This window comes from Ranitomeya variabilis, chromosome 2, assembly GCF_051348905.1.
Source record: "Ranitomeya variabilis isolate aRanVar5 chromosome 2, aRanVar5.hap1, whole genome shotgun sequence".
In the NCBI taxonomy this organism is placed as follows: Eukaryota; Metazoa; Chordata; class Amphibia; order Anura; family Dendrobatidae; genus Ranitomeya; species Ranitomeya variabilis.
In genome coordinates, this window is record NC_135233.1 from 165,603,680 (window position 1) to 165,631,367 (window position 27,688).

The 27,688-nt window shown below is 44.7% G+C and overlaps 1 protein-coding gene across 1 annotated transcript in view; it reads left to right on the forward strand.

The window, feature by feature from the left end:
* Positions 1 to 209: 209 nt before the first annotated feature.
* The window catches only part of TMEM87B (transmembrane protein 87B), a 55,529-nt gene continuing 28,050 nt past the window's right edge, over positions 210 to 27,688 (forward strand). Inside the window, exons 1-5 of the mRNA XM_077283146.1 lie at positions 210 to 555; positions 10,483 to 10,552; positions 22,319 to 22,410; positions 25,475 to 25,573; positions 26,602 to 26,637. Coding sequence (XP_077139261.1) covers positions 439 to 555; positions 10,483 to 10,552; positions 22,319 to 22,410; positions 25,475 to 25,573; positions 26,602 to 26,637 — 414 coding nt within the window. The 5' untranslated portion in view covers positions 210 to 438. The remainder of the gene's footprint in view (positions 556 to 10,482; positions 10,553 to 22,318; positions 22,411 to 25,474; positions 25,574 to 26,601; positions 26,638 to 27,688) is intronic.

Sequence of the window (27,688 nt, forward strand, 5' to 3'; positions counted from 1 at the left end):
GCAGTTTTTTAGTGGCAGTGAGTGATGAGCCTGACAGCAGCCCCCGCCGGCCACTACTTTCCTCCGTACTGAAGTGCCATGTAGCAGAGCGCTCACAGTCCGCTGTTCAGGCCCCTCACATGTGGCAATAACACTTATTTGGTCTCCGAGAACATGGCGGTCACCAAGCACCAATAGGGACACGTTATCTGTAACAATGCATACACTTCATCCCCTGGAAGAGGAACTGGACCCAAATGTAAGCAAAACGCCGTGTACAATGTAGCCATGACAAAGGGGCGTTCAGGAAGTTGTTCTCTTCCTCCACAAGGTACAACCGTGATGTCACAGCCGGCCAGGTGAGCAGGGTCCGGGTTGGCACGAGCAGCGGGCACCGCACTTCATTCCGGAGGAGGAGGAAGAAGAAGAGGCGCCGCGGTCTGAGGAGTCGCTGGCAACATGGTGGCCGCCCACGTCTCTCGCCTTCTTCCGATGATGCTTGTGTGTCTGTGGCCGGGCCTGCGTGAGGTGGAAGCGGTGCCGGAGCAGGGAATCATGAGTCTCCCGATATCTAGTGTGAGTGCTGGGCTACTACTACATCCACAGCAGGGAGGGGGCACCGTGGTCTCAGGACCGGTCATACTGGTTATAGGACCTGCCATACTGGCCATCATACTGGTTATAGGACCTGCCATACTGGCCATCATACTGGTTATAGGACCGGTCATACTGGCCATCATACTGGTTATAGGACCTGTCATACTGGCCATCATACTGGTAATAGGACCTGTCATACTGGTTATAGGACCTGCCATACTGGCCATCATACTGGTAATAGGACCTGTCATACTGGTTATAGGACCTGTCATACTGGCCATCATACTGGTAATAGGACCTGTCATACTGGTTATAGGACCTGTCATACTGGTAATAGGACCTGCCATACTGGCCATCATACTGGTTATAGGACCTGTCATACTGGCCATCATACTGGTTATAGGACCTGTCATACTGGCCATCATACTGGTTGTATGACCTGTCATACTGGCCATCATACTGGTTGTATGACCTGTCATACTGGCCATCATACTGGTTGTATGACCTGTCATACTGGCCATCATACTGGTTATAGGACCTGTCATACTGGCCATCATACTGGTTATAGGACCTGTCATACTGGCCATCATACTGGTTATAGGACCTGTCATACTGGCCATCATACTGGTTATAGGACCTGCCATACTGGCCATCATACTGGTTATAGGGCCTGTCACACTGACCATCATGCTGGTTATAGGACCTGTCACACTGGCCATCATGCTGGTTATAGGACCTGTCACACTGACCATCATGCTGGTTATAGGACCTGTCACACTGGCCATCATACTGGTTATAGGACCTGCCATACTGGCCATCATACTGGTTATAGGACCTGTCACACTGGCCATCATCCTGGTTATAGGACCTGTCACACTGGCCATCATGCTGGTTATAGGACCTGTCACACTGGCCATCATACTGGTTATAGGACCTGTCACACTGGCCATCATACTGGTTATAGGACCTGCCATACTGGCCATCATACTGGTTATAGGACCTGTCACACTGGCCATCATCCTGGTTATAGGACCTGTCACACTGGCCATCATGCTGGTTATAGGACCTGTCACACTGGCCATCATACTGGTTATAGGACCTGCCATACTGGCCATCATACTGGTTATAGGACCTGTCACACTGGCCATCATCCTGGTTATAGGACCTGTCACACTGGCCATCATGCTGGTTATAGGACCTGTCACACTGGCCATCATACTGGTTATAGGACCTGTCACACTGGCCATCATACTGGTTATAGGACCTGCCATACTGGCCATCATACTGGTTATAGGACCTGTCACACTGGCCATCATCCTGGTTATAGGACCTGTCACACTGGCCATCATGCTGGTTATAGGACCTGTCACACTGGCCATCATACTGGTTATAGGACCTGTCACACTGGCCATCATACTGGTTATAGGACCTGCCATACTGGCCATCATACTGGTTATAGGACCTGTCACACTGGCCATCATACTGGTTATAGGACCTGTCACACTGGCCATCATACTGGTTATAGGACCTGTCATACTGGCCATCATACTGGTTATAGGACCTGTCACACTGGCCATTGGGATCTGTCATACTGGTCATCATACTGGTTAAAGGACTAACAGAGATCCTTGGGTGAATTAATCTTTTTAGACTGACAGGTGTGATTTGCTGAGACTTGTAGTCCCATATTGTAGACACCGCTCTTCTTGGTGTTCCTTTTGCAATCTCTGACATTTCTACTGTGTGCTTCTTTCCCTTCCGTGGCCGGGGTGTTCTTATTTTCCGTCACATGCCCCTTTCTGGCTGGTTGTGGATTCAGTACATACTGTCTGCACCATTTCCGCATCACAATTCCTGAGAATTTGTGCAGGCTGCAGTGATTTCCGCAGAGTATGGACATGCTGCGGGTATTAATATCTGCAGCTCAGTTTGTGTTTGGGAAATTTCCGCAAGGTGTAGAGGAGATGCTTAGTATCTCAGGGACTTACCTGGTACTGTATTATGCTGTGTTTTTCTGCATCGATGTGTGCAGCCAGCATAGTTGCCTCCTGTTGACAGCGCCCCCTGCTGGTCTGGACTGATCCGTCTTGCAGGTGTTCAGGGTGGATCAAACACTGCTGACATCCATGGATCCCCGAAATTTCCAATATTGCTATGTTATTGGGGTGCGTCACACAGAGACGATGGAGGCTGACCCAAGGTGGGGAACTGGCTGAGAAGCCACAGGGCCAGTAGTCAGTGATCTTGGTGCCCCCCCCCCCCCCCCGTGTATAGACTGTGGGAACTCCTCTCATTATTGATTTCTCTCCACACTGTACACAGCTCTGTACCAGGAGGCATCAGGGTCAGCGCACATGATGTAACCTGTCTTCTATGGCTCCGGGTTTTCCTATTTAGTAACTAGTGGCATATCTCTGGGATGTCGCCAGTTTGCAGGACAGAAATGCCACCTGTGTGTATATTTCTTCTGTGTTGTCCTCTTGGCCAGATTCTCGCCCTTTTATAAAGAAGATCCCACTATTTTATAAGAAGAGCACCGCGGATGTCTTGCAAGTTCCACATTCAGTCAAATTCCTTTTGATGGTGTTAAAGCTGAGTTAGATCCTGCGGTCCCCTGCGTTCAGTAGATGCCTCCGCATCTGCCATTGCGTTCTTAAAGGGATTGTCAACTACTAGGACAACCCCTTCTTAAACTACGGTAAATGTTCGGCTTTGATATAACAATAAATCCTATACTCTCCTCCTGTGCCTGCTCTGTTCCCACAGTGTCAGCACTCACAGTCCCAGACGACACATGAGCTGCACAAACTGAACATGAAGAGGAATTCGGGCTACAGCTGATCCCTGGCTTCCGCTTCCTGTTCAGTTCATATAAAGGTGGGGACAGTGACGCCAGCGCTGATTGTGCTACCGTGTCACAACACCACCACAATACAGTCTCGGGGAGAGCGAGTGCCGACACCATCAGAATGGCACCGCCTGTCGGCACCACCACAGGAGGCGAGTATAAGCTTTATTGTTTTATCGCAAACATTTATTTTAGGAAGGGGTTATCCTAGTAGTGGACAACCCCTTTAAGTAGAGGATATAGAAACAAACTTAAAGTTACCTTCTAGATCACTCTAACTACTGTGCAGACCACCATGTTTCACTGTAGGCATTATGCTCTGCCCATCAGCTCGGTCTCCAGGACTCTAAAATAGTTGTTGCATCAAACGTTCATATATTGATGTCTCCTTCAGTTACACAAATTAATTTTGCAGATTGTGTGGTATTTTTCTGAACGGCTGTATAGGCATGCGGAGAGCTGGCAGTGCCACGGTGTTACTCACCGAGCTGATTTGTTCTATGGTTGACACCACGGCTTTGGTCCCTGCTCTGCACTCTGTCAGGGAATTCTATCTACTTCTATCATAAATGGCGTGTAGACTTTCCACCAGCAAGTGATGGACCATAGTGAGGCAAAGAAAGACTTGTAAGAAATTGGGGCCTCATTTCCAGCATAGCAGACTTCAGTGTACTCACTGTGCCATCATTAACTAATATGGTAGAAAGGCTGTGTGATCTGGAAAAGGCGAGACGTCTCTGTAACTTCACCTTTGCTCTATCCTGTGATACGCCATAAACAGAACACTTACAGTGAATTTATTGCTTTGTGGAACCACATGTAAACCCTTTATAATGCTCTCTTGTAGTAAGGTTAGATCACTACAAAAGCTCGGCACTGATGTGCGTGTGGGACGCCATCTTTCCTAGATACAAGCACCACGAAATTTGAATAAGTGTCTGCTGGAATTTATCTTGGAGTAAAGGTATACAACCCTAACAGTTTGGGCTGACCGATTCAATTTAATTGGAATTGGTCAGCAGGTATTACTATGTAAGGCTAGCTTCACACTAGTGTTCGGCAGGGCTGCGGACAGCAGCCTTCTTCCTCCATGAAGCCCCGCCCACTGCCGCACCTCTTCCTTCAGCTCCGCCTACGGCTGCATGCAGCCTGCATACCCTATCTTGAGTACACAGGCCATGCGGATGTATGCGGATGCCTCCACATGCGTCGTCTTGACGCTGCGCTGACCTGCGTCAAACGCAACAATGTTGCATTTTGTTGCGGTTGGCGCAGCTTCAAAACGACACATGCGGAGGCATCCGCATACATCCGCATGGCCTGTGTACCCAATGTTAAAGATAGGTACGCAGGACGCATGCAGAAGTAGGCGGAGCTGAAGGGAGAGGCGGGGCAGTGGGTGGGGCTTCATGGAGGAAGAAGGCTGTTGTCTGCAGCCCTGCCGAACACTAGTGTGAAGCTAGCCTAATCCGAGAAGCAGTACGATGTAGAGGCTGAGACCCTGACTCTAGTAGTATGTTGCTTACTAGGCTGTGTGTTGCTGTTTTCAATAAAATATATGTTTTATCAGATGAAGATTATCACTTTGGGACTAGGTCTCAACTGCTTTGTGTAACCCTGCCCCCACCACTGATTAGCAGCTTTCTGTGTGCACTGTATAGTCTGTGTGGGTGGCGTTATAGAGGACTCTGTATTCTGAGCACAGCTAGATCTGCAGCAGAGAAAACAATGATTGTATCAAAATGACAGAATGCAAACCAGCAAGTAACACATCAGTGGAATCTGTGTCTCAGCCCCTATATCATGCTGCTCTCATAGTAAACAGCAAACACCTAGTGACAGATTACCGTTAAGTTGTAAAATGTGACACTGGTGCCAAAAGCAGGATTGTAAGGGGCATCCACACTTACCGCAATTACCATATTTTTTTTATTATAAAACTCATTTGTGGGGAAAATTGGGCTGTATCTTATAATTCGGATATACCTTACCGGCTGCGGTGGAGCGGAGTCCCAGGGTCGCTGCTGGCAGAGACAGGAGTGGGGAGATGCTGCAGTGACCCTGGGACCCCGCTCCACTGCAGCCGCCATCCCCAGTAAGACGCATGGATTATAAGAAGCACCATCATTTTATTAAAGCTTTTTTTTTTTTTTTCATATTTTTCTCCCCAAAATTTGAGATGCATTTTATAATCTGGTGCGTCTTATAAACTGCAAAATACAGTATAGTTCTATATATAAAATATACCTAACCCCATTCCACATCCCAAATGATTGCTGGCTTGTGGGATCAGTGGTGAAACTGGAGGAATCACATGCATAGGTGACTTCACTGATGCCCCATGCATGAAGATCGTACCCACTGTATGTAACAGAAAGTTTTCATACCCCTTTACATTTTTCACTCTTTGTTTCATTGCAGCCATTTGGTAAATTCAAAAAAGTTATTTTTTTTCTCATTAATGTACAGTCTGCACCCCATCTTAACTGAAAAAAACAAATGGTCATAACTCATAAGTATTCAGACCCTTTGCTCAATATTGAGTAGAACCTCCCTTTTGAGCTAGTACAGCCATGAGTCTTCTTGAGAATGATGCAACAAGTTTTTCACACCTGGATTTGGGGATCCTCTACCATTCTTCCTTGCAGATCCTCTCCAGTTCCATCAGGTTGGATGGTGAACATTGGTGGACAGCCATTTTCAGGTCTCTCCAGAGATGCTCAATTGGGTTTAGGTCAGGGCTCTGGCTGGGCCAGTCAAGAATGGTCACAGAGTTGTTCTGAAGCCACTCCTTTGTTATTTTAGCTCTGTACTTAGGGTTATTGTCTTGTTAGAAGGTGAGGCCGGCGTGACACTGGCGAGTTTTACGGACGTAAGAGCGCAGAAACTACGTCCGTAAAACTCGCATTACATACGGCACAATTATTCTCAATGGGGCTGCTCCTATTAGCCGTATATTACGGTTCAGTATTATACGGCTTTCTACGGCCGTACAAAATCGCAGCATGCTGCGTTTGTCAGCGTATTGCGCAAAAAAATCGCTAATGAAAGTCTATGGGGGCGAGAAAAATACGGATTCCACACGGACCAGCAGTGTGACTTGCGAGAAATACGCAGCGGTGTTAGTGAAAAGTCGGTAATTCAATTGCCGGCTTTTCATTTCTCCTGCACAAACCCGACAGGATATGAGACATGGTTTACATACAGTAAACCATCTCATATCCCCTTTTTTTTTGCATATTCCACACTACTAATGTTAGTAGTGTGTATGTGCAAAATTTCAGCGCTGTAGCTGCTGAAATAAAGGGTTAAATGGCGGAAAAAATTGGCGTGGGCTCCCGCGCAATTTTCTCCGCCAGAATGGTAAAGCCAGTGACTGAGGGCAGATATTAATAGCCAGGAGAGGGTCCATGGTTATTGGCCCCCCCGTGGCTAAAAACATCTGCCCCCAGCCACCCCAGAAAAGGCACATCTGGAAGATGCGCCTATTCTGGCACTTGGCCACACTCTTCCCACTCCCTGTAGCGGTGGGATATGGGGTAATGAAGGGTTAATGCCACCTTGCTATTGGAAGGTGACATTAAGCCAGATTAATAATGGAGAGGCGTCAATTATGACACCTATCCATTATTAATCCAATTGTTGGAAAGGGTTAAAAAACACACACACACATGATTTAAAAGTAGTTTAATGAAATACACAGCGGTTGTTGTAATAATTTATTGTTCTCTCAATCCATCAGGAACACCCTCGCTTGGAAAAATAATAAACGCACAAGATACATACCTTCTGGTGAACCGTCTCGTCCCACGATGTAATCCATCTGAAGGGGTTAACTAATATTACAGGCAGGAGCCCTGCTAATGCAGCGGTGTGCTCCTGCTTGTAATTCCCCGGCGAATGAATGAAATGTAGGTCATTGACCTACATTTCCTTCAGTCGCGGTGATGCGCCCCCTGGTGGATGTCCTCATATGACCTGGAGCGTGGGAAAAAGTTCCCAGGCTGCAGTTCATGAGAACATCCAGCAGGGGCGCATCACCGCGACTCAATGTAAGTACAGATCACTGCTTTCCTTTCAGCACCCGGGGATTACAGGCACGGAGCACAGCTGCATTAGCAGGGCTCCTGCCTGTAATATTAGTTAACCCCTTCAGATGGATTACTTCGTGGGACGAGACGGTTCACCAGAAGGTATGTATCTTGTGCGTTTATTATTTTTCCAAGTGAGGGTGTTCATTAGTGTTCATTCTATCATTAGTAGTGTGGAATATGCAAAAAAAAAGGGGATATGAGATGGTTTACTGTATGAAAACCATGTCTCATATCCTGTCGGGTTTGTGCAGGAGAAATGAAAAGCCGGTAATTGAATTACCGGCTGTTCACAGATATCGCGCTGAATGAAATCTAAATACAGAATATATATATATGTGTCTCAATGACATATATATATATATATATATATATATATATATATATATATATATATATATATATATATATATATATATATACTGTATACATGTTTTCCCGAACTTTTGAGCACATAAATCCATTAGATGTCGGTTTTGCAAGCCTGCGCGAAAATCTCGCAGTACGGATGCCATACGGATTACATACCGAGGATGCCATGCGCAAAATACGCTGACACACCCTGACTACGGATCAATATTTTGGGAACATTTCTCCGTATTACGGCCGTAGTATAACGGACCGTATTGTCTTACGCCGAGTGTGACACCGGCCTGAACCTGCGGCCAAGTCTGAGGTCCAGAGCACTCTGGAAGAGGTTTTCATCCAGGAAATCTCTGTACTTGGCCGCATTTGTTTCCCTCAATGACAACCAGTCATCCTGTCCCTGCAGCTGAAACACACCCCCATAGCATGATGCTGCCACCACCATGTTTCACTGTTGGGATTGTATTGGGCAGGTGATGAGCAGTGCCTGGTTTTCTCCACACATACCTCTTAGAATTATCACCAAAAAGGTATTTGTCTGATCAGACCAGAGAATCTTATTTCTGGGAGTCCTTCACGTATGTTTTTTTAGCAAACTCTATGCGGACTTTCATATGTCTTGCGCTGAGGAGAGGCTTCTGTCTGGCCACTCTGCCATAAAGGCCTGACTGGTGGAGGGCTGCAGTGATAGATTACATTGTGGAACTTTCTACCATCTCCCTACTACATCTCTGGAGCTCAGCCACAGTGATGTTGGGATTCTTCTTTACCTCTCTCACCAAGGCTCTTCTCCCATGATTGCTCAGTTTGGCTGGATGGCCAGGTCTAGAAATACTAATGGTGGTCCCAAACTTCCTTGCCCTCATGATTCTCATTTGGTCTGACATGCACTGTGAGCTGTGAGGTCTTACATAGACAGCTGTGTGCCTTTCCAAATCAAGTCCTATCAGTTTAATTAGACACAGCTGGCCTCCAATGAAAGAGTAGAACCATTTCAAGGATGATCACAAGGAAATGGACAGCATGTGACTTAAATATGAGTTTCTGAGCAAAGGGTCTGAATACTTATAACCATGTGATATTTCAGTTTTTCTTTTTTAACCCCTTTATGCCAGCTGACGGAATAGTACGTCAGCTGGCAGACTCCCCCGCTTTGAGGTGGGCTCCGGCGGTGAGCCCACCTCAAAGCCACGACATGTCAGCTGTTTTCAACAGCTGACATGTGCGCGCAATGGGCGCGAGCGAAATCTGGATCCGCCCGTGCCCATTAACTAGTTAAATGCCGCTGTCAAAGTCTGACAGCAGCATTTAACAAGCGCCGCCGGCCGCGTGGTTGGAAGCGCTCACATCGCTGACCCCCGTCACATTATCGGGGGCCAGCGATGCATTGCCATAACAACCTGAGGTCTCCTTGAGACCTCTATGGTTGTTGATGGCCGATTGCTTTGAGCGCCACCCTGTGGACGGGGCGCTCAAAGCAGTGCTGCATTTCTGCTACATAGAGGTGATCTGTGCTTCACCTCTATGTAGCAGAGGCGATCGCGTTGTGCATGCTTCTAGCCTCCTATGGAGGCTATTAAAGCATGCCAAAAAAAAAATTGTTTAAAAATATAAAAAAATATAAAAGTTTAAATCACCCCCCTTTTGCCCCAATCAAAATAAAACAATAAAAAAATCAAACCTACACATATTTGGTATCGCAGCGTTCAGAATCTCCCATTCTATCAATAAAAAAAAGGATTAACCTGATCGCTAAACAGCGTAGCGAGAAAATAAATCAAAACGGCAAAATTATGTTTTTTTGGTCGCCACGACATTGCATTAAAATGCAATAACGGGCGATCAAAAGAACATATCTGCACAAAAGTGGTATCATTAATAACATCAGCACGGCATGCAAAAAATAAGCCCTCAACCGACCCGAGATCCGAAAAATGGAGACGCTATAGATATCGGAAAATGGCACAATTTTTTTTTTTTTTTTAGCAAAGTTTAGATTTTTTTTTTTCACCACTTAGATAAAAAATAGCCTAGACATCTTTGGTGTCTATGAACTCGTAATGACCTGGAGAATCATAATGGCAGGTCAGTTTTAGCATTTAGTGAACCTAGAAAAAAATCCAAAAAACAAGTGTGGGATTGCACTTTTTTTTGCTATTTCATCGCACTTGGAATTTTTTTCCCATTTCTGTTAGACGACATGGTAAAACCAATGGTGTCGTTCAAAAGTACAACTCGTCCCGCAAAAAATAAGCCCTCACATGGTCATACTGACGGAAAAATAAAAAAGTTATGGCTCTGGGAAGGAGGGGAGTGAAAATCGAAAATGAAAAAACGAAAAAAGCTTCAGGGTTAAGGGGTTAATAAATTTGCAAAAAATTCTACATTTGTTTTTTTCAGTAACGATGGGGTGCAGAGTGTACATTAATGTGAAAAAAATGAACTTTTTTGAATTTACCAAATGACTGCTATGAAACAGAGTGAAAAATGTAAAGGGGTCTGAATACTTTCCGCACCCACTGTATCTACCACCCTCTCCATTTACAGGGCCTATTGGATACAATTTTTATTAACCTATCAAACTGTTTATTGTACTTTCAGGAGGATACGAAGAGCAATCCAGCGTTATTCCAAAAGATATTGTTCAACCATACGTACATACGTATAAAATGTAAGTATCACAGATCTTCTGTTCTGCTTGCTTTTCTGATACTGCTGAGTAACTTCAATGCTGTTATGTGGACAGGGACATGCACTATAGGTATGTAAGACTAAAGATGGCACTCAGTATTATTGAGAAATGTTTTATTTTTTCAAATAAAATGGTGCCTGCGCAGTAGCATCGATTGCGTTCCGATAGGTGCCACTGCGCAGGCTTTGCTGCCTGTGCCATTTTGAAAGAGAAAAATAATTAGGCTTCGTCAAGATATGGCGCTTGCGCAGTGGCATCTGTCAGAATGCTATAGATGCTACTGCGCTGGTGCCATTTTGGCAGAGAAAAAAAAATAAGCTCCATCAAGGTGGTGCATTTTGTTTAAAAAAAATAAAATAAAACATTTCTTAAAACTATGTTTAAATAAAGCAAAAATATACATATTATCCACTGTATCATGCTACAGCACAGGCGGCACCTGCCTGATTGAATTTTTTTATTTTTCAAACCATATTATATGCAGTAGTTAAAATGGGTGGCAGGTTACTGAGGTATCAGTGACCTGTCAAAAGCCATAAGGATGAATATCTAAGCAGATCACCATATAAATATCCCTCCCACAGACCGCCCCGAAGCACGAGCTTATCTTTAATTGAAAACTACAAATAAGGATTAAACAAACAACAACCACAAGACTGATTTCATCCAGGTATCATTTTAATCAGGGTATCAGCGCCAACCTGACAGTGTCTGTAGGTTACTCAGCACAATCCTGCTGATAGGTTCACTTTAAAGGGACTCTGTCACCTGAATTTGGCAGGCCCTTTGTCCGGTCCGATGGGCGGTGTTTTCTCTTGTTTCATTCACCCCTTCCTTTCCCGCTGGCCGCAATATTTTGTTGAATTTTAGTTGGTTTCCTCCGTAGTACATGCGTGCGCAATGCAATCTTGCCTTGCGTACGCGCAGTATGCTTTGCACAACTGCGGGCAAAGCCGAAAAGCATTAGTGCGCATGCGCCGCCGCACTAGGTCCCGGAATGCAGCAAAATACTTCCGGAGACACCATGGAGAGCGATCTGCCTGCAACATCCTTCAGCATTACTGGTTTGGCAGTGGGTCAGTAATGGTGTGGGGTGTCATTTCTTTGGAGGGTCGCACAGCCCTCCATGTGCTCACCAGAGGTAGCCTGACTGCCATTAGATACCGAGATGAGATCCTCAGACCCCTTGTTAGACCATATGCTGGTGAGGTTGGCTCTGGGTTCCTCCTAATGCAGGACAATGCCAGACCTCATGTGGCAGGAGTGTGTCAGCAGTTCCTGCAAGATGAAGGCATTGAAGCTATGGACTGACCCGCCCGTTCCCGAGATCTGAATCTGATTGAACACATTCTGGGACATCATGTCTCGCACCATCCACCAACGTTACGTTGCACCACAGACTGTCTAAGAGTAGGCGGATGCTTTAGTCCAGGTCTGGGAGGAGATCCCTCAGGAGACCATCCGCCGCCTCATCAGGAGCATGCCCAGGTGTTGTAGGGAGGTCATACAGGCACGTGGAGGCCACACACACTACTGAGCATCATTTCCTTGTCTTGTGAGGCATTTCCACTGAAGTTGGATCAGCCTGTAACTTCATTTTCCACTTTAATTTTGAGCATCATTCCAACTCCAGACCTCCGTGGGATATTAGTTGTGATTTACATTGATCATTTTTAGGTTTTATTGTTCTCAACACATTCCACTATGTAATGAATAAAGATATACAACTGGAATATTTCATTCAGTGATCTCTAGGATGTGGGATTTTAGTGTTGCCTTTATTTCTTTGAGCAGTGTAGTATATCTCGACTTCAGCAAAACATATAATAAAGTATCTCATACTATCCTTTATTGAAAAAATTAAGGTATTGGATTGACAAGGCTACGATTAGGTGGATTCATAATTGGCTCAGTGATCGTACTCAAAGAGAGGTAATAAATGGTTGCACATCCAATGGAGTGTTTCAAGTGGGGTACCACAGGGCTCTGTCCTGGCCCCAGTGTTGTTCAACATTTTTATAATTGATCTAAATAAAGGAACTGAAGGTAACTTAATCAAATTTGCAGACGATGCAAAGCTAGGATGGATAGCTAACACTAGAGGAGACCGAGAAAGGATTCAGAAGGATCTAGATAAGCTTGAACAATGGGCAGTGACTAATAGCATGGTATTTAACACAGAGAAATGCAAGATTCTACATCTGGGCAAGAAAAACGAAAATTACATCTACAAAATTGGAGGAATAGAACTAAGCAACAGCATGTGTGAAAAAGACTTGGGTGTATTAATAGATCAGACTGCACATGAGTCAACAGTGTGATGCAGCAGCAAAAAAAAAAAAGGCAAACACCGTTCTAGGATGTATTAAGAGAAGCATAGAGTCTAGATCACGTGAAGTAATTATCCCCATCTACTCCTCCTTGGTCAGGCCTCATCTGGAATACTGTGTCCAGTTCTGGGCACCACATTTTAAAAAAGTAATTGGAAAAACTGGAGCAAGTTCAGAGAAGAGCTACCAGGATGGTGAGCAGCAGGGGCGTAACGACCGCGGTCGCAGCGGTCGCCATTGCGACCGGGCCCCGCAGGTCAGGGGCCCCGGGCCGGCAGGTCAGGGCAGGGCCGGGCTGGACATCGGGCACTTCTGGCAAATGCCAGAAGAGCCGATGCCAGTAGTGGGCCGCTGCACTGTTCCTCCCCCCCGCCGCCGCCGCCGCAGCCGCATTTAACTATACCGGCGTCTATGACACCGGTATAGTTCAATGCAATGATGGAGGAGAGCGTCACCTGACGCTCCCTCTCCCATCATTCCCCGCTCTGCCTCTGACAGTACACTGCGGGTGCGCGATGATGTCATGTCATCGCGCACCTGCAGTGTCCTGGGCAGACTGCAGCCACCAGGAGCAGCGCGGGCAAAAGGAAAGGTGAGGAGAGTTTTTTTTTTTCTTTTTCACCGGACTGTGGGGCCATTATCGGGGGGGGGGGGGGAAGATGAGATGCGGGCTGTGCTCTATATACCCCTGTGCTGGCTGTGCTCTATATACCCCTGTGCTGGCTGTGCTGCATATACCCCTGTGCGGGCTCTGCTGTATATATCCCTGTGCGGGCTCTGCTGTATATATCCCTGTGCGGGCTGTGCTGTATATATCCCTGTGCGGGCTGTGCTGTATATATCCCTGTGCTGGCTGTGCTCTATATACCCCTGTGCTGGCTGTGCTCTATATACCCCTGTGCTCTATATACCCCTGTGCTGGCTGTGCTGCATATACCCCTGTGTGGGCTCTGCTGTATATATCCCTGTGCGGGCTGTGCTCTATATACCCCTGTGCTGGCTGTGCTGTATATACCCCTGTGCGGGCTCTGCTGTATATACCCCTGTGCGGGCTGTGCTCTATATACCCCTGTGCGGGCTGTGCTCTATATACCCCTGTGCGGGCTGTGCTGTATATACCCCTGTGCGGGCTGTGCTGTATATACCCCTGTGCTGTATATACCCCTGTGCGGGCTGTGCTGTATATACCCCTGTGCTGTACATACCACTGTGCGGGCTGTGCTGTACATACCACTGTGCGGGCTGTGCTGGATATACCACTGTGCGGGCTGTGCTGGATATACCACTGTGCGGGCTGTGCTGGATATACCACTGTGCGGGCTGTGCTGGATATACCACTGTGCGGGCTGTGCTGGATATACCACTGTGCGGGCTGTGCTGGATATACCACTGTGCGGGCTGTGCTGGATATACCACTGTGCGGGCTGTGCTGGATATACCACTGTGCGGGCTGTGCTGGCACCCAACACCATGTTGCAGTGCAGGAGATTCCTGCAACAGTCCGAGGCGTATCTAGGGGAAGGGGGTGGGGGGGCGTCACGGAGGTAGGGGGGGGGGGCCCATTTGGAAGTTCGCACCGGGGCCCATAACTTTGTAGTTACGCCACTGGTGAGCAGACTACAAAGTATGTCCTACAAAGAACGATTAAGGATCTGGGAATGTTTAACTTGCAAAAAAGAAGGCTAAGAGGAGATTTAATAGCTGCCTATAAATAGCTGAAGGACTGTCACAGTGTAGAAGGATCATCCTTATTCTCATTTGCACATGGAAACATGAGAAGCAATGGAATGAAACTGAAAGGGAAATATACAGAATAGATTTTAGAATTTTTTTTTTTTTTTTTTTAACAGTGAGGTTAATCAATGAGTGGAACAGGCTGCCACAAGAGGTGGTGAGTTCTCCTTCAAAGAAATTCTTATATAGAGGCTGGACAGACATCTGTCTGAGATGGTTTAGTGAATCCCGTATTGAGCAGGGGTTGGACATGATTACCCAGGAGGTCCTTTCCAACAGAATGAAAAGTGGAATCTGATTGGTTGCTAAGGGCAACGGAGTCAGTTTCACAGATCCAGTTTTCACAGATAAATCTCCCCCAAATCTGTTTTCTTTTCAGATAATTTAGATAACCCATGATGGCAAATAATTTAAATACAGATCAAAGAAAATGTATTTTACGAGTATTGGAAATTTCAAAATGCTGAAACAGTTAGAGCAAATTGGGTTGAAACATTTGGTACTCAAGCCCCAAAGAGACAAACCATTTACCGCATTCGTGACAAATTCGATGCCACTGGCTCAATCCTTAATGCTCCCAAAACTGGTCGACCCAAAACAGCCTGTAAAGAAAATAATAAACAACTTGTTGCTGAAGCATTTGTTCAGAGTCCAAAAAAGTCCACCAGAAGAGTCTATTTAGCCCCTTCACCCCCAAGGGTGGTTTGCACATTAATGACCGGGCCAATTTTTGTAATTCTGACTACTGTCTCTTTATGAGGTTATAACTCTGGAACGCTTCAACGGATCCTGGCGATTCTGACATTGTTTTCTCGTGACATATTGTACTTCATGACAGTGGTAAAATTTCTTCGATATAACTTGCGTTTATTTGTGAAAAAAAAAGAATATTTGGCGAAAATTTTGAAAATTTCGCAATTTTCCAACTTTTAATTTTTATGCCCTTAAATCACAGACATATGTCAAGCAAAATACTTAATAAGTAACATTTCCCACATGTCTACTTTACATCAGCACAATTTTGGAACCAAAATTTTTTTTTGTGACGGAGTTATAAGGGTTAAAAGTTGACCAGCAATTTCTCATTTTTACAACACCATTTTTTTTTAGGGACCACATCTCATTTGAAGTCATTTTGAGGGGTCTATATGATAGAAAATACCCAAGTGTGACACCATTCTAAAAACTGCACCCCTCAAGGTACTCAAAACCACTTTCAAGAAGTTTATTAACCCTTCAGGTGTTTCACAGGAATTTTTGGAATGTTTAAATAAAAATGAACATTTAACTTTTTTTCACACAAAATTTATTTCAGCTCCAATTTGTTTTATTTTACCAAGGGTAACAGGAGAAAATAGACCCCAAAATTTGTTGTACAATTTGTCCTGAGTACGCTGATACCCCATATGTGGGGGTAAACCACTGTTTGGGCGCAGGGCAGAGCTCGGAAGGGAAGGAGCGCCATTTGACTTTTCAATGCAAAATTGACTGGAATTGAGATGGGACGCCATGTTGCATTTGGAGAGCCCCTGATGTGCCTAAACATTGAAACCCCCCACAAGTGACACCATTTTGGAAAGTAGACCCCCTAAGGATCTTATCTAGATGTGTGGTGAGCACTTTGACCTAACAAGTGCTTCACAGAAGTTTATAATGCAGAGCCGTAAAAATAAAAAATCATATTTTTTCACAAAAATGATCTTTTCACCCCCATTTTTTTATTTCCCCAAGGGTAAGAGAAGAAATTAGACCACAAAAGTTGTTGTGCAATTTGTCCTGAGTACGACGATACCCCATATGTGGGGGTAAACCACTGTTTGGGCGCAGGGCAGAGCTCGGAAGGGAAGGAGCGCTATTTTACTTTTCAATGCAAAATTGACTGGAATTAAGATGGGATGCCATGTTGCGTTTGGAGAGCCCCTGATGTGCCTAAACATTAAAAACCCCCACAAGTGACACCATTTTGGAAAGTAGACCCCCTAAGGAACTTATCTAGATGTGTTTTGAGAGCTTTGAACCCCCAAGTGTTTCACTACAGTTTATAACGCAGAGCCGTGAAAATAAAATTCTTTTTTTTTTCACAAAAATGATTTTTTAGCCCCCAGTTTTGTATTTTCACAAGGGTATCAGGATTTATTGGACCCCAAAAGTTGTTGTCCAATTTGTCCTGAGTACGATGATACCCCATATGTGGGGGGGAACCACTGTTTGGGCGCATGACAGAGCTCGGAAGGGAAGGAGCGCCATTTGGAATGCAGACTTAAATGGATTGGTCTGCAGGCGTCACGTTGCATTTGCAGAGCCCCTGATGTACCCAAACAGTACAAACCCCCCACAAGTGACCCCATATCGGAAAATAGACCCCCCAAGGAACTTATCTAGATGTGTTGTGAGAACTTTGAACCCCCAAGTGTCTCACTACAGTTTACAACGCAGAGCCGTGAAAATAAAAAAATCTTTTTTTTCCCACACAACTTTTATTTTTTGGCCCCCAGTTTTGTATTTTCCCAAGGGTAGCAGGAGAAATTGGACCCCAACAGATGATGTCCAATTTGTCCTGAGTACGCTGATACCCCATATGTTGGGGTAAACCCCTGTTTGGGCACACGGGAGAGCTCTGAAGGGAAGGAGCACTGTTTTCCTTTTTCAACGCAGAATTGGCTGGAATTCAGATCGGATGCCATGTCCCGTTTGGAGAGCCCCTGATGTGCCTAAACAGTGGAAACCCCCCAATTATAACTGAAACCCTAATCCAAACACACCCCTTACCCTAATCCCAACAGTAACCCTAACCACTCCTCTAACCCAGACACACCCAACCCTATTCCCAACCGTAAATGTAATCCAAACCCTAACCCTATCTTTAGCCCCAACCCTAACTGTAGCCCCAACCCTAGCCGTAACCCTAGCCGTAACCCTAGCCGTAACCCTAGCCGTAACCCTAGCCCTAACCCTAGCCCTAACCCTAGCCCCAACCCTAGCCCTAACCCTAACCCTAGCCCTAACTCTAGTCCTAACTCTAGCCCTAACCCTAATGGGAAAATGGAAATAAATACATTTTTTTATTTTTTTATTTTTCCCTAACTAAGGGGGTGATGAAGGGGGGTTTGATTTACTTTTATAGCGGGTTATTTAGCGGATTTTTATGATTGGCAGCCGTCACACACTGAAAGACGCTTTTCATTGCAAAAAATATTTTTTGCGTTACCACATTTTGAGAGCTGTAATTTTTCCATATTTGAGTCCACAGAGTCATGTGAGGTCTTGTTTTTTGTGGGACGAGTTGACGTTTTTATTGGTAACATTTTCAGACACGTGACATTTTTTGATCGCTTTTTATTCCGATTTCTGTGAGGCAGAGTGATCAAAAAACAGCTATTCATGAATTTCTTTTGGGGGAGGCGTTTATACCGTTCCGCGTTTGGTAAAATTGATAAAGCAGTTTTATTCGTCGGGTCAGTACGATTACAGCGATATCTCATTTATATCATTTTTTTTTATGTTTTGGCGCTTTTATACGATAAAAACTATTTTATAGAAAAAATAATTATTTTGGTATCGCTTTATTCTCAGGACTATAACTTTTTCATTTTTTTGCTGATGATGCTGTATGGCGGCTCGTTTTTTGCGGTACAAGATTACGTTTTCAGTGGTACCATGGTTATTTATATCAGTCTTTTTGATCGCGTGTTATTCCACTTTTTGTTCGGCGGTATGATAATAAAGCGTTGTTTTTTGCCTCGTTTTTTTTTTTTGTTTTCTTACGGTGTTTACTGAAGGGGTTAACTAGTGGGGCAGTTTTATAGGTTGGGTCGTTACGGACGCGGCGATTCTAAGTATGTGTACTTTTATTGTTTTTTTTTATTTTATTTAGCTAAAGAAATGTATTTATGGGAATAATATATATTTTTTTTTTTACACTTGTGGGGATTTTTTTTTTTACTTTTTTACTTTGTCCCAGGGGGGGGACATTACAGATCATTGATCTGACAGTGTGCACAGCACTCTGTCAGATCGACGATCTGCTGTGCAGGGCTGCAGGCTTATTAGCGCCTGCTCTGAGCAGGCGCTCGGTAAGCCACCTCCCTCCCTGCAGGACCCGGATGCCGCGGCCATCTTGGATCCGGGACCTGCGGCGAGGAGGGAGGTAGGAGACCCTCGGAGCAACGCGATCACATCGCGTTGCTCCGGGGGTCTCAGGGAAGCCCGCAGGGAGCCCCCTCCCTGCGCGATGCTTCCCTATACCGCCGGTACACCGCGATCATGTTTGATCGCGGTGTGCCGGGGGTTAATGTGCCGGGGGCGGTCCGTGACTGCTCCTGGCACATAGTGCCGGATGTCAGCTGCGATATGCAGCTGACACTCGGCCGCGCTCCCCCCGTGAGCGCCGCTGATCGGTGATGACACTATCCCGTCGGTGGTCATACGGGCCCACCCCACCTCGACGGGATAGTACGTCAGATGTCAGAAAGGGGTTAGAATTGGGAATTTCACGAGCTTCCATAATGCGGATCCTGAAATCTATTGGGTGGAACATTTTCCAATAAATGGATTGGCCGAAGAGGCCCACTTGACCAGACTTGACCCCAATGGATTTTTTCTTTTAGGGAATACTCGAGGACAAAGTTTATAGTCGAAAACCAAAATGTGTCAGTGATTTGAAAAATTACATAAGAGATGCATTTCAAGAAATTAATACCCAAAGAGACTTGTGCAAATATGTTTGTCGAAGCATAAGAGGCAGACTTCAAAGCTGTGCAAATTGTGATGGGAAGCAGTTTGAGCACCTGCGATGATAACATTGAAGGGCTTTTGTATTATTGTTCAGAATAAAATGTAATTGTCAATGTTATGCTTGTGTTAGTAAATATAATTTTATATATAAAACAAAATAAATGTTATTTTCTGTCCACCTACTTTTGGACCACCCTGTATTTCTAAATTTGCTAATGGCATCCAATCCACCCAGACAAAGAAATCAAACCATAGATGTCCATAAATTATGTGTAATAATGAGAAATGACATGGGGGAGGGGGGGGGGGTAGTATTAAACAAGCTTACTGAAATGTATTTAATATTTTGTACACAAGCCTTTGTTGGTGACTGCTGCTTCAAGATGCCTCCTATATGGAGAAACTAGTCTCATACATTGCTCAGATGTGATTTGGGGCCATTCTTCCACACACACATTTTTGAAATGCTGAATATTCCTTGGGCTCCGTCTATGAACTCCTAGCTTTAAAGGGAAGGTGCCATCCAAAAATTTTTTTCTCCAGCGATTGAAAAAATGTAAAGAATTAATGTTTGTTTAAATTTTCTTAAAAAATATTATCATTTGTTTATAATTTAGTAAAATATGAAAAATAATTTGAAAAGGTTTGGCATTTCCACTTTTAAACACTAGGGGGAGCAGCTGCTGAAATTTGACAAAAACCTAGTGTACAACTAGCTCACATTACAGCACTGCATTAATTATGGGCGGAGTCTGCTGACATGTGTGATGGCTCCTCTCCTCCCCTTCTGGGTGTTTGCACATATATATATTCAGCCAGATACCCTCACTTAATAAAATGGTACATGGAGTTAAATTGCACACACACACAAAATTTGCGTGAAACGCAATATCTGTTTGTTTTTCAAAAAAATTGTTTGGGCTCCGATGGAATTTCCATAACCAGCAGAGGGAAAGCCAATGGCTGAGGGCTGATGTTAATATTCTGGGAAGGAGCCAATAGGCATAAAGGTTCCCAGGCTATTTAGTATCTGCTCACAGATGTTTGCTTAGCCTTTACTGGCTAGGTTACAGGGGAACCCCAGAAAGAAATTGACATGGGGTCCCCTTATAAAATCGAGCCAGCAAAGGCTAGGCAGACAGCTCTGGGCTGATATTAATAGCCTGGGAAGGGGCCATGTATATTGGCACCCCCCTGGCTAAAATCATCAGCTCTCAGCTGCCCCAGAAATGGTGCATCTTATAGATGCACAAATTCTGGCACTTAGCCTCGCTCTTCCCACTTGCCCTGTAGTGGTGCGTGGTATGTGGGGTAATATTTGTGGGGTTGATGTCACCTGTGTATTGTCCCGTGACATCAAGCCCATGGATTAGTAATGGAGAAGCATCTATAAGACACCTATCCATTGCTAATCCTATAGTTGTAAATAAAGACACAGCCAGAATAAAGTTCTTTAGTTGAATTAATCACACAGGCTCATTTATTAATCTTGGGCTATGTGCACACGCTGTGGATTTTGCTGCGGATCTGTTGCGGTTTCCCATGCGTTTACAGTACATTGTAAACCTATGGGAAACGCAATCCGCAGTGCACATGCTGCGGAAAAAAACGCACGGAAACGCAGCGGTTTACATTCCGGAGCATGTCAATTCTCTTTACACCTGCTCCATAATAGAAAGCCACAGGTGTAAAACCGCAGTGGAATCCGCACAAAAACCGCCGTAAATCCACATGAAAAATGCGCAGTTTTTGCACTGCGGATTTATCAAATCCGCTGCGGAAAAATCCGCAGAGGATCATTCTACGTCTGCACATACCCTTAATTTGCCATACTTACTGCATCGTCTAATCCCCGAATCCATCAATCTCCTTCAACAAAAATAAAATAATAAACCAACACAAATACTCCCTGTTGGCCGTAGTCCATTTATCGAGTGTCCCACGACGATCTCACATGTAGAACAGTCACTTCGGGAGATGTGACCCCTCTACCTGGCCTCCAGTGATATATTGAGCTTTCACCAGAGTTCGTGCTCTCACTTACTTATGTGAGAATTTTCTCACGCAGCGGTGCCGCAAGTGGCAACACGAACTCCAGGGACCTCTGACGGCGGCGCAGTGATACACTGCGGGAGGATACCTCCTGTCACTGTATAACTGGGAGTTGGGTAGAGCGGTCACATCTTCTGATGTGACTGTTCTACACATGAGATCGTTGTGGGACACTCGTTATTAAATGGGCTACAGCAGACAGGGAGTATATGGTGGTCTATTATTTTCATTGCAGGAAATCGAGGGCGTCGGGGAATTATGGTAGGTGTTTGGTGAGTATGAATGTGTTTTTGTTTTTTTTTTATTTTTTTTATACAGTCGCCGGATGATGGGACTACTACTGTCCCATCATCGGCTCATGCTGTCACTGTTATATGTGACACCAGACATAGCCGGATGGGAGTAGAGGTCCCATCAGACGATGCCTGGCTACACACACAGACACCCGCATACAGACCCGCACATATTCTCCGCTCACACACTCTTCCTCCTTCCTTTCTGCAGCGTTTTTGGCACGCTAATCCCCTGTGGCTTAGCTGTGGGTTTGACTGACTCAATGTAAGTTGATGGGTGCAGAAACGCTGCAGATCCGCAAAAAGAATTGACATGCTGCGGAAAATAAAAAGCTGAGAATCAGTGCGGAATTTCCCGCAGCATGTGCACACCAATTTTGGATTCCCATTGATTAACGTTGCCTGAGTACGCTTTGTGGATTTGGTGCAAATCCACGCAGAAGAAACGCTGCGGATCCGCAACAAAATCCGCAACGTGTGCACATAGCCTAATATCGGGTTTTTTACATGACTTTTTCCCTTTAATTAGTGGCAGGATGTGTTTAGTTTTATTCTATTATTATGAAGTTTTATTTTAACAATTCTTCACCTTCCTTTAACAGTGGTTAAAATAAATTGTACTAGTCCTATGAAGATTACCGTGGAATGGTACCTGAAACATCATAAGTGTTTCAATGAATACACAAGCAATGAGGTAAGCGTTATGGCAAGTAGTGGATGGTCTTCAGTGGCCGAAAGTTCATCTAGTGGTTGTGTCAAGAGATGCTCTTACGGACTCTGGCTGATCGTTTTTGTTGAATGGTCAGCATGTTATACAGCAACATATATCTCTCTTAGTGATATCAGTTGATTTTTGGAGACAGTGCCTTTAAGAAGTCCTACTCTAATGCTAATATCCGGGACCAGAGAAGAACTGGAAACAAATGTCTTTTTCTATGCTTCCTTGCTTCACATCCTAGATTGTTCCTGTAAAAAGTACAGTAATCTTATCTCCTTTAGGACACGCTGTTTCTTAAAGGGGTTGACTAATTTACGTGAATACTGATCTTATGTATAGGGACAGTGCAATTATGGCATGTCATCTGCTCACGAACACTTTTGGAATCTTCTCTATTCTTGCTAAGCAATTAGGGACTGCAGCTCAATTACCAATCCCCCAAATATGTATTTATTTTTTTTTTACTCTTTAGTTAAGATTTTTTTTTTTTTTTTAATAACAACTATTTATTTTACTTACTTATACAGCGCCATTAATTCCACGGAGCTTTACAGAGATCCTCATCGCTGTCCCCGTTGGGACTCAATCTAAGTTCCATATCAGTATGGATTTGGAGTGAGGGAGAAACCCACGCAAAGATGTTGAGAACATACAATCTCCTTGCTGATGTTGTCCTTGATGGGTTTTGAACCCAGGACCCCAGCGCTGCAGCCACAGTGCTAACCACTGAGCCACTCTGCTGCAAACATGACAGTATTGTAAAACCTTGCCATTAACTAGCCCTTCCATTATTTACAACCTCCTATCCTTGGAGGAGTTAAACTTTGTAAATCGTCATGTAGGAAGCCAGCATTGGATTTCACCTCCAGTGCCCAGCGCTAATGTGCTCATTATATAGTTTGAATTGAGACGTAAGTATAAGCAGTACAACATTTATGGCCACGTAAAGGGATTGTCTCAAGAGATGCTCTCGCGGACTCGGGTTGATCATTTTTGTTGAATGGTCAAGAATATATTTACTAATTTCTTCTTGATTTATTGTTTCACAGCAACAAATAGATTTTTTTAAAGGGGTTGTCCACTACTTGAACAACGCCGTTCTCAATTACTATATTCGCCCATATAAAATAATGTCATCATGTACCGGTGTGCTGCAGCGCTGACCGCACTGGCCATCGTGAGGCTTGTGTGAGATTCTCATTGAAACCCTGCAGCATGTTTTCCCTCTCACTTCCTTTGGACGAAACTGACATCTGGAAGAAGTGAGAGCTGCTGCTGTTCTGATTTCCTCTGAATGTCAGTTCTCTCCAAAGAAAGTGAGTGCAGAGGCCGCTGATTGGCTGCAGAGGCCGCTGATTGGCTGCAGAGGCCGCTGATTGGCTGCAGAGGCCGCTGATTGGCTGCAGAGGCCGCTGATTGGCTGCAGAGGCCGCTGATTGGCTGCAGAGGCCGCTGATTGGCTGCAGAGGCCGCTGATTGGCTGCAGAGGCCGCTGATTGGCTGCAGAGGCCGCTGATTGGCTGCAGAGGCCGCTGATTGGCTGCAGAGGCCGCTGATTGGCTGCAGAGGCCGCTGATTGGCTGCAGAGGCCGCTGATTGGCTGCAGAGGCCGCTGATTGGCTGCAGAGGCCGCTGATTGGCTGCAGAGGCCGCTGATTGGCTGCAGAGGCCGCTGATTGGCTGCAGAGGCCGCTGATTGGCTGCAGAGGCCGCTGATTGGCTGCAGAGGCCGCTGATTGGCTGCAGAGGCCGCTGATTGGCTGCAGAGGCCGCTGATTGGCTGCAGAGGCCGCTGATTGGCTGCAGAGGCCGCTGATTGGCTGCAGAGGCCGCTGATTGGCTGCAGAGGCCGCTGATTGGCTGCAGGGCTCACGTGACCAAATCTCACGCGAGCCCTAAGAATACAGTGCTAACGCTGCTGGAACGGCACCCCAGCAGAGTACAGGCTGTCCTTTTATATTAGGGAATATAACAATTGTAACAGGGTTGTCCAGATTGTGGACAACCCTTTTTAAGAGGGTCTAACAGTCTTGTATATTTTCAGTTGGTTGTTCATCAGTATGTTTTAGGCATTTGTGTGGAAGTCCACATTTTTGGAGAAACCACACACCAGGATCAGCAGATAGAGCAAAATTGGCACGGCTATATCTCGCAGGATCCAAGAGGGATTAAACGACTAGCATTTTCAGAACACAATCCCACTGCCTAGTGTGCCCCTTTAAAGGGGTTGTTTACTTTATCTATATTTTAACAAATTGATTTGGGCCATGATTTTGTGGCACTTACTAATGTATAAGTATTACAGGTTCTCCTGGACTTTTTACTGCAGTCTTCTAAACAGACTACACAGTTTTTCTGTTCTCAAAACAGCCAGTAACCAAGGAGCATGTGATCACACCTGTCCGTCAGCCGTATCCAATTGAATTGAACATTGCACACATGACACCTCTTTTTCTATTGTAAGAGGCTTATGGACAGATCTGGTCTCATGATCATCCAGCACAAGATAAAGAATTTTTTAAAAAGGCTTTTATTTATTTATTCTATTATGTACTTTCTGTGAGACAAAACATTGCTTACAAACAGGCAATTAAATGTTTTACCTCACAGAAAGAATCAGCTGTGATCCCATGCTGTAATGTCTGTGTACTCTTTATCTTCCTCCCCTGCCCAGGAACTGTGGTATGATCTGACTGTTTCTGTACGGTCAGACACAGCCATTACACAGTACACAGCAGGGGCACATTTACAAGATTACCTCAGCACAGGAACATTTTTTAAACACATCTAATTGTGAAGTTATTTTTATTCCCAGATCTATTGATTAAAATATACGTTGTTAATACAGACCCCTTTAACTGGAGGTGTCAGACAGTTTTAGCTAATGACTTTATAAAATAATCTGATGTGATGGTTGGTAGACATTGGTCAATTGTCACATGGAGCCTTTTCCAAAGATGTTCGGCAGAAATTGCCATATCTAGATGTTAGTCTGTCTGTGTATTTTTGTAATTTTGACATTTTAAACTTTATTGTATAGAATTTTAAAGCAAACTCCAAAGTTTTTTCTGAGAAAAATGAAGAAAACTCTGAAACCTTCGCTTGTTCCCCAGATATGCCAACATACTCTCTGCAAAATGTAAGTGTTCTGTTCAGTACTGTACCTCTGGGCCTGTGGTGGGGACCTTTTGAGCTCTTTAGCCTTCTCTAAATTCAGGTTCAGCTTTTCCTGTTGAATCTTGATTGTATGGGCCAGGCTAATCCAGATCAGCGTTGTTCGCGCTGGTCTTAATGAGGGAGTGTGCTGGAGTCAGAAGCTCCTGATTCATAAAGAGGTGCACGCCTGTCCATCTTCAGCGTCTGATGAATAGTATGTTCCTCTGTCGTTTACGCCAGAAAACTATCTCCAGTCAGGCGTATGGAACGTCACAGCTCGTGATGAAATAGACTAGCTGTGGCATCCTGCCACTACTATGCCTTGCCGAAGTGGCGGAACTGGGCTAAATTAGCGTGTAGATCCCAAAAGTCACAAAATTTAGGCGGAACTCCGAGTATTCTCAGAGAACCATGGCGTGAAAGCTTTGATGGATCAGACCTTATATATACATTATTTAAATTGAACCGAAGGGGGAGACTTAATGACACAAGTGTGAGCTGGTAACTCCAAGACCCTGCCCCTATTTTTGGGTACCATTTCTGGTCTTATAGTCTTTAGGAAAAGTCATAAATTTCCTGCAACTTTTGACATCCGTAATGTTGGCTCCTAAAGGAGCTAAAAAACTAGGTGGCGCTTCTAGGGGTCCCTATACTTTCAGGGACAATGATTTTTTTTTTTTTGTGCCGTATAAAAGATCTCTTCACCCGTTAAACAAACGTTTTGCTTGTTCATTAGGTGATCAGCAGCCTGTTTACACGGTAAGATAATTGTGAAACGAGCATTTTTAGCACTTGTTCATGACTATCTTGCAGTGTAAATGCCCCTTTAGGATACGCTCTTCTCAAAGCTGTCAATCCAGAGGCTAGTGTTCATTTTCCCCACACTAATCTTCCTGAAATATAGACAGTAAAAAGAAGTCTCTTGTGATCGCACTGTACAGGTCACATGTAACGGTTATTCTCATAAGAGATGAACTTATAAAATGGCATCTTCTGGTTTCTTTTTAACAGAAAAAGTTTTCAGCTTCAGAGGACTCTAAGAAGCAGGTATGACATCTTATTGTCTATAGAATTGTAAAATGAAAACTTTCTGATCAGAACTTAATAAAGCACTTGCTAATGTACTGCTGCTTTGAGAATCCATAATTATTCAGTGATCCATCCTGCACGTTGTAGTGTATGGGCTGCTTGTTTCCTCAAAAACTCTGCAAACTGGTGGAAAGAGTCAGTCAGACTGATGGGGAGAACATGGGAAAAGTGAATGGCAGGATTTGCAGCTCCTTTATGCATGCTGTAAAGACTGGCACCACTCCAGCTTTTGTTGTTGTTGTTGCAGAGCTGGAGTGGTGCTACTAATCGAAGTTCCCCTCCCCCTAGTCTTGTACTTACCAGCTGCCATCTTCATCTATTATCAACGCTGCTCCAACCGGTCTTCTGCAGGTGGTGACCTGCCGGATGGCTCCACTGCTGGCTGGGCGATTCGACCGTCACAACCCAATGTAAGTCTGAGAGTTTGTGACCATTGCCTCTGACTTCTGGTCAGTCAGAAATTGCGTTCACAAGATGCCGGCACGGGACCCGAGTGGCGACTTTAAGAGCTGAAGACTGTGGCTGCTAAATTTAACGCTACGCTGGAGTGGTGCTTTATTGAAGGAGGTCTTTGGGGGCAAGGAGGCTTTTGAAAAACTTGCTGAAAATGTGAAGTGGAGTACAAGAACACATTTAGTAATGAATTTCCACCAAATCGGGAGTAGGATTCCAATTATTTTTTTTGTAATGGAGTTGTTGGTTTGGCAAAATTGTGTTCTGTGATAAGTCCCCAAACATTGAGCAGATCCTAAGGGTTCATCTGCCAATAAACGGTTTTTGGACTATTGGGCAGGGAAAGTGCTAATGTCCTGAGCAGTGATATCATGTTCTATTACTAGAGATAACAGTGGTGTTGCTCTTGACATGGCTGACTTCACCTGGGCTATAGAAGTGGAGGCTTTATGCTGAGATTTCTGTTTGTTTTTTTTCTTTTTTATATTGACTAGTAATTTATTAGTTGTGTAATGTAGACCAAATTTAAAGAGTTATTAGTATTGAGCATTATAGG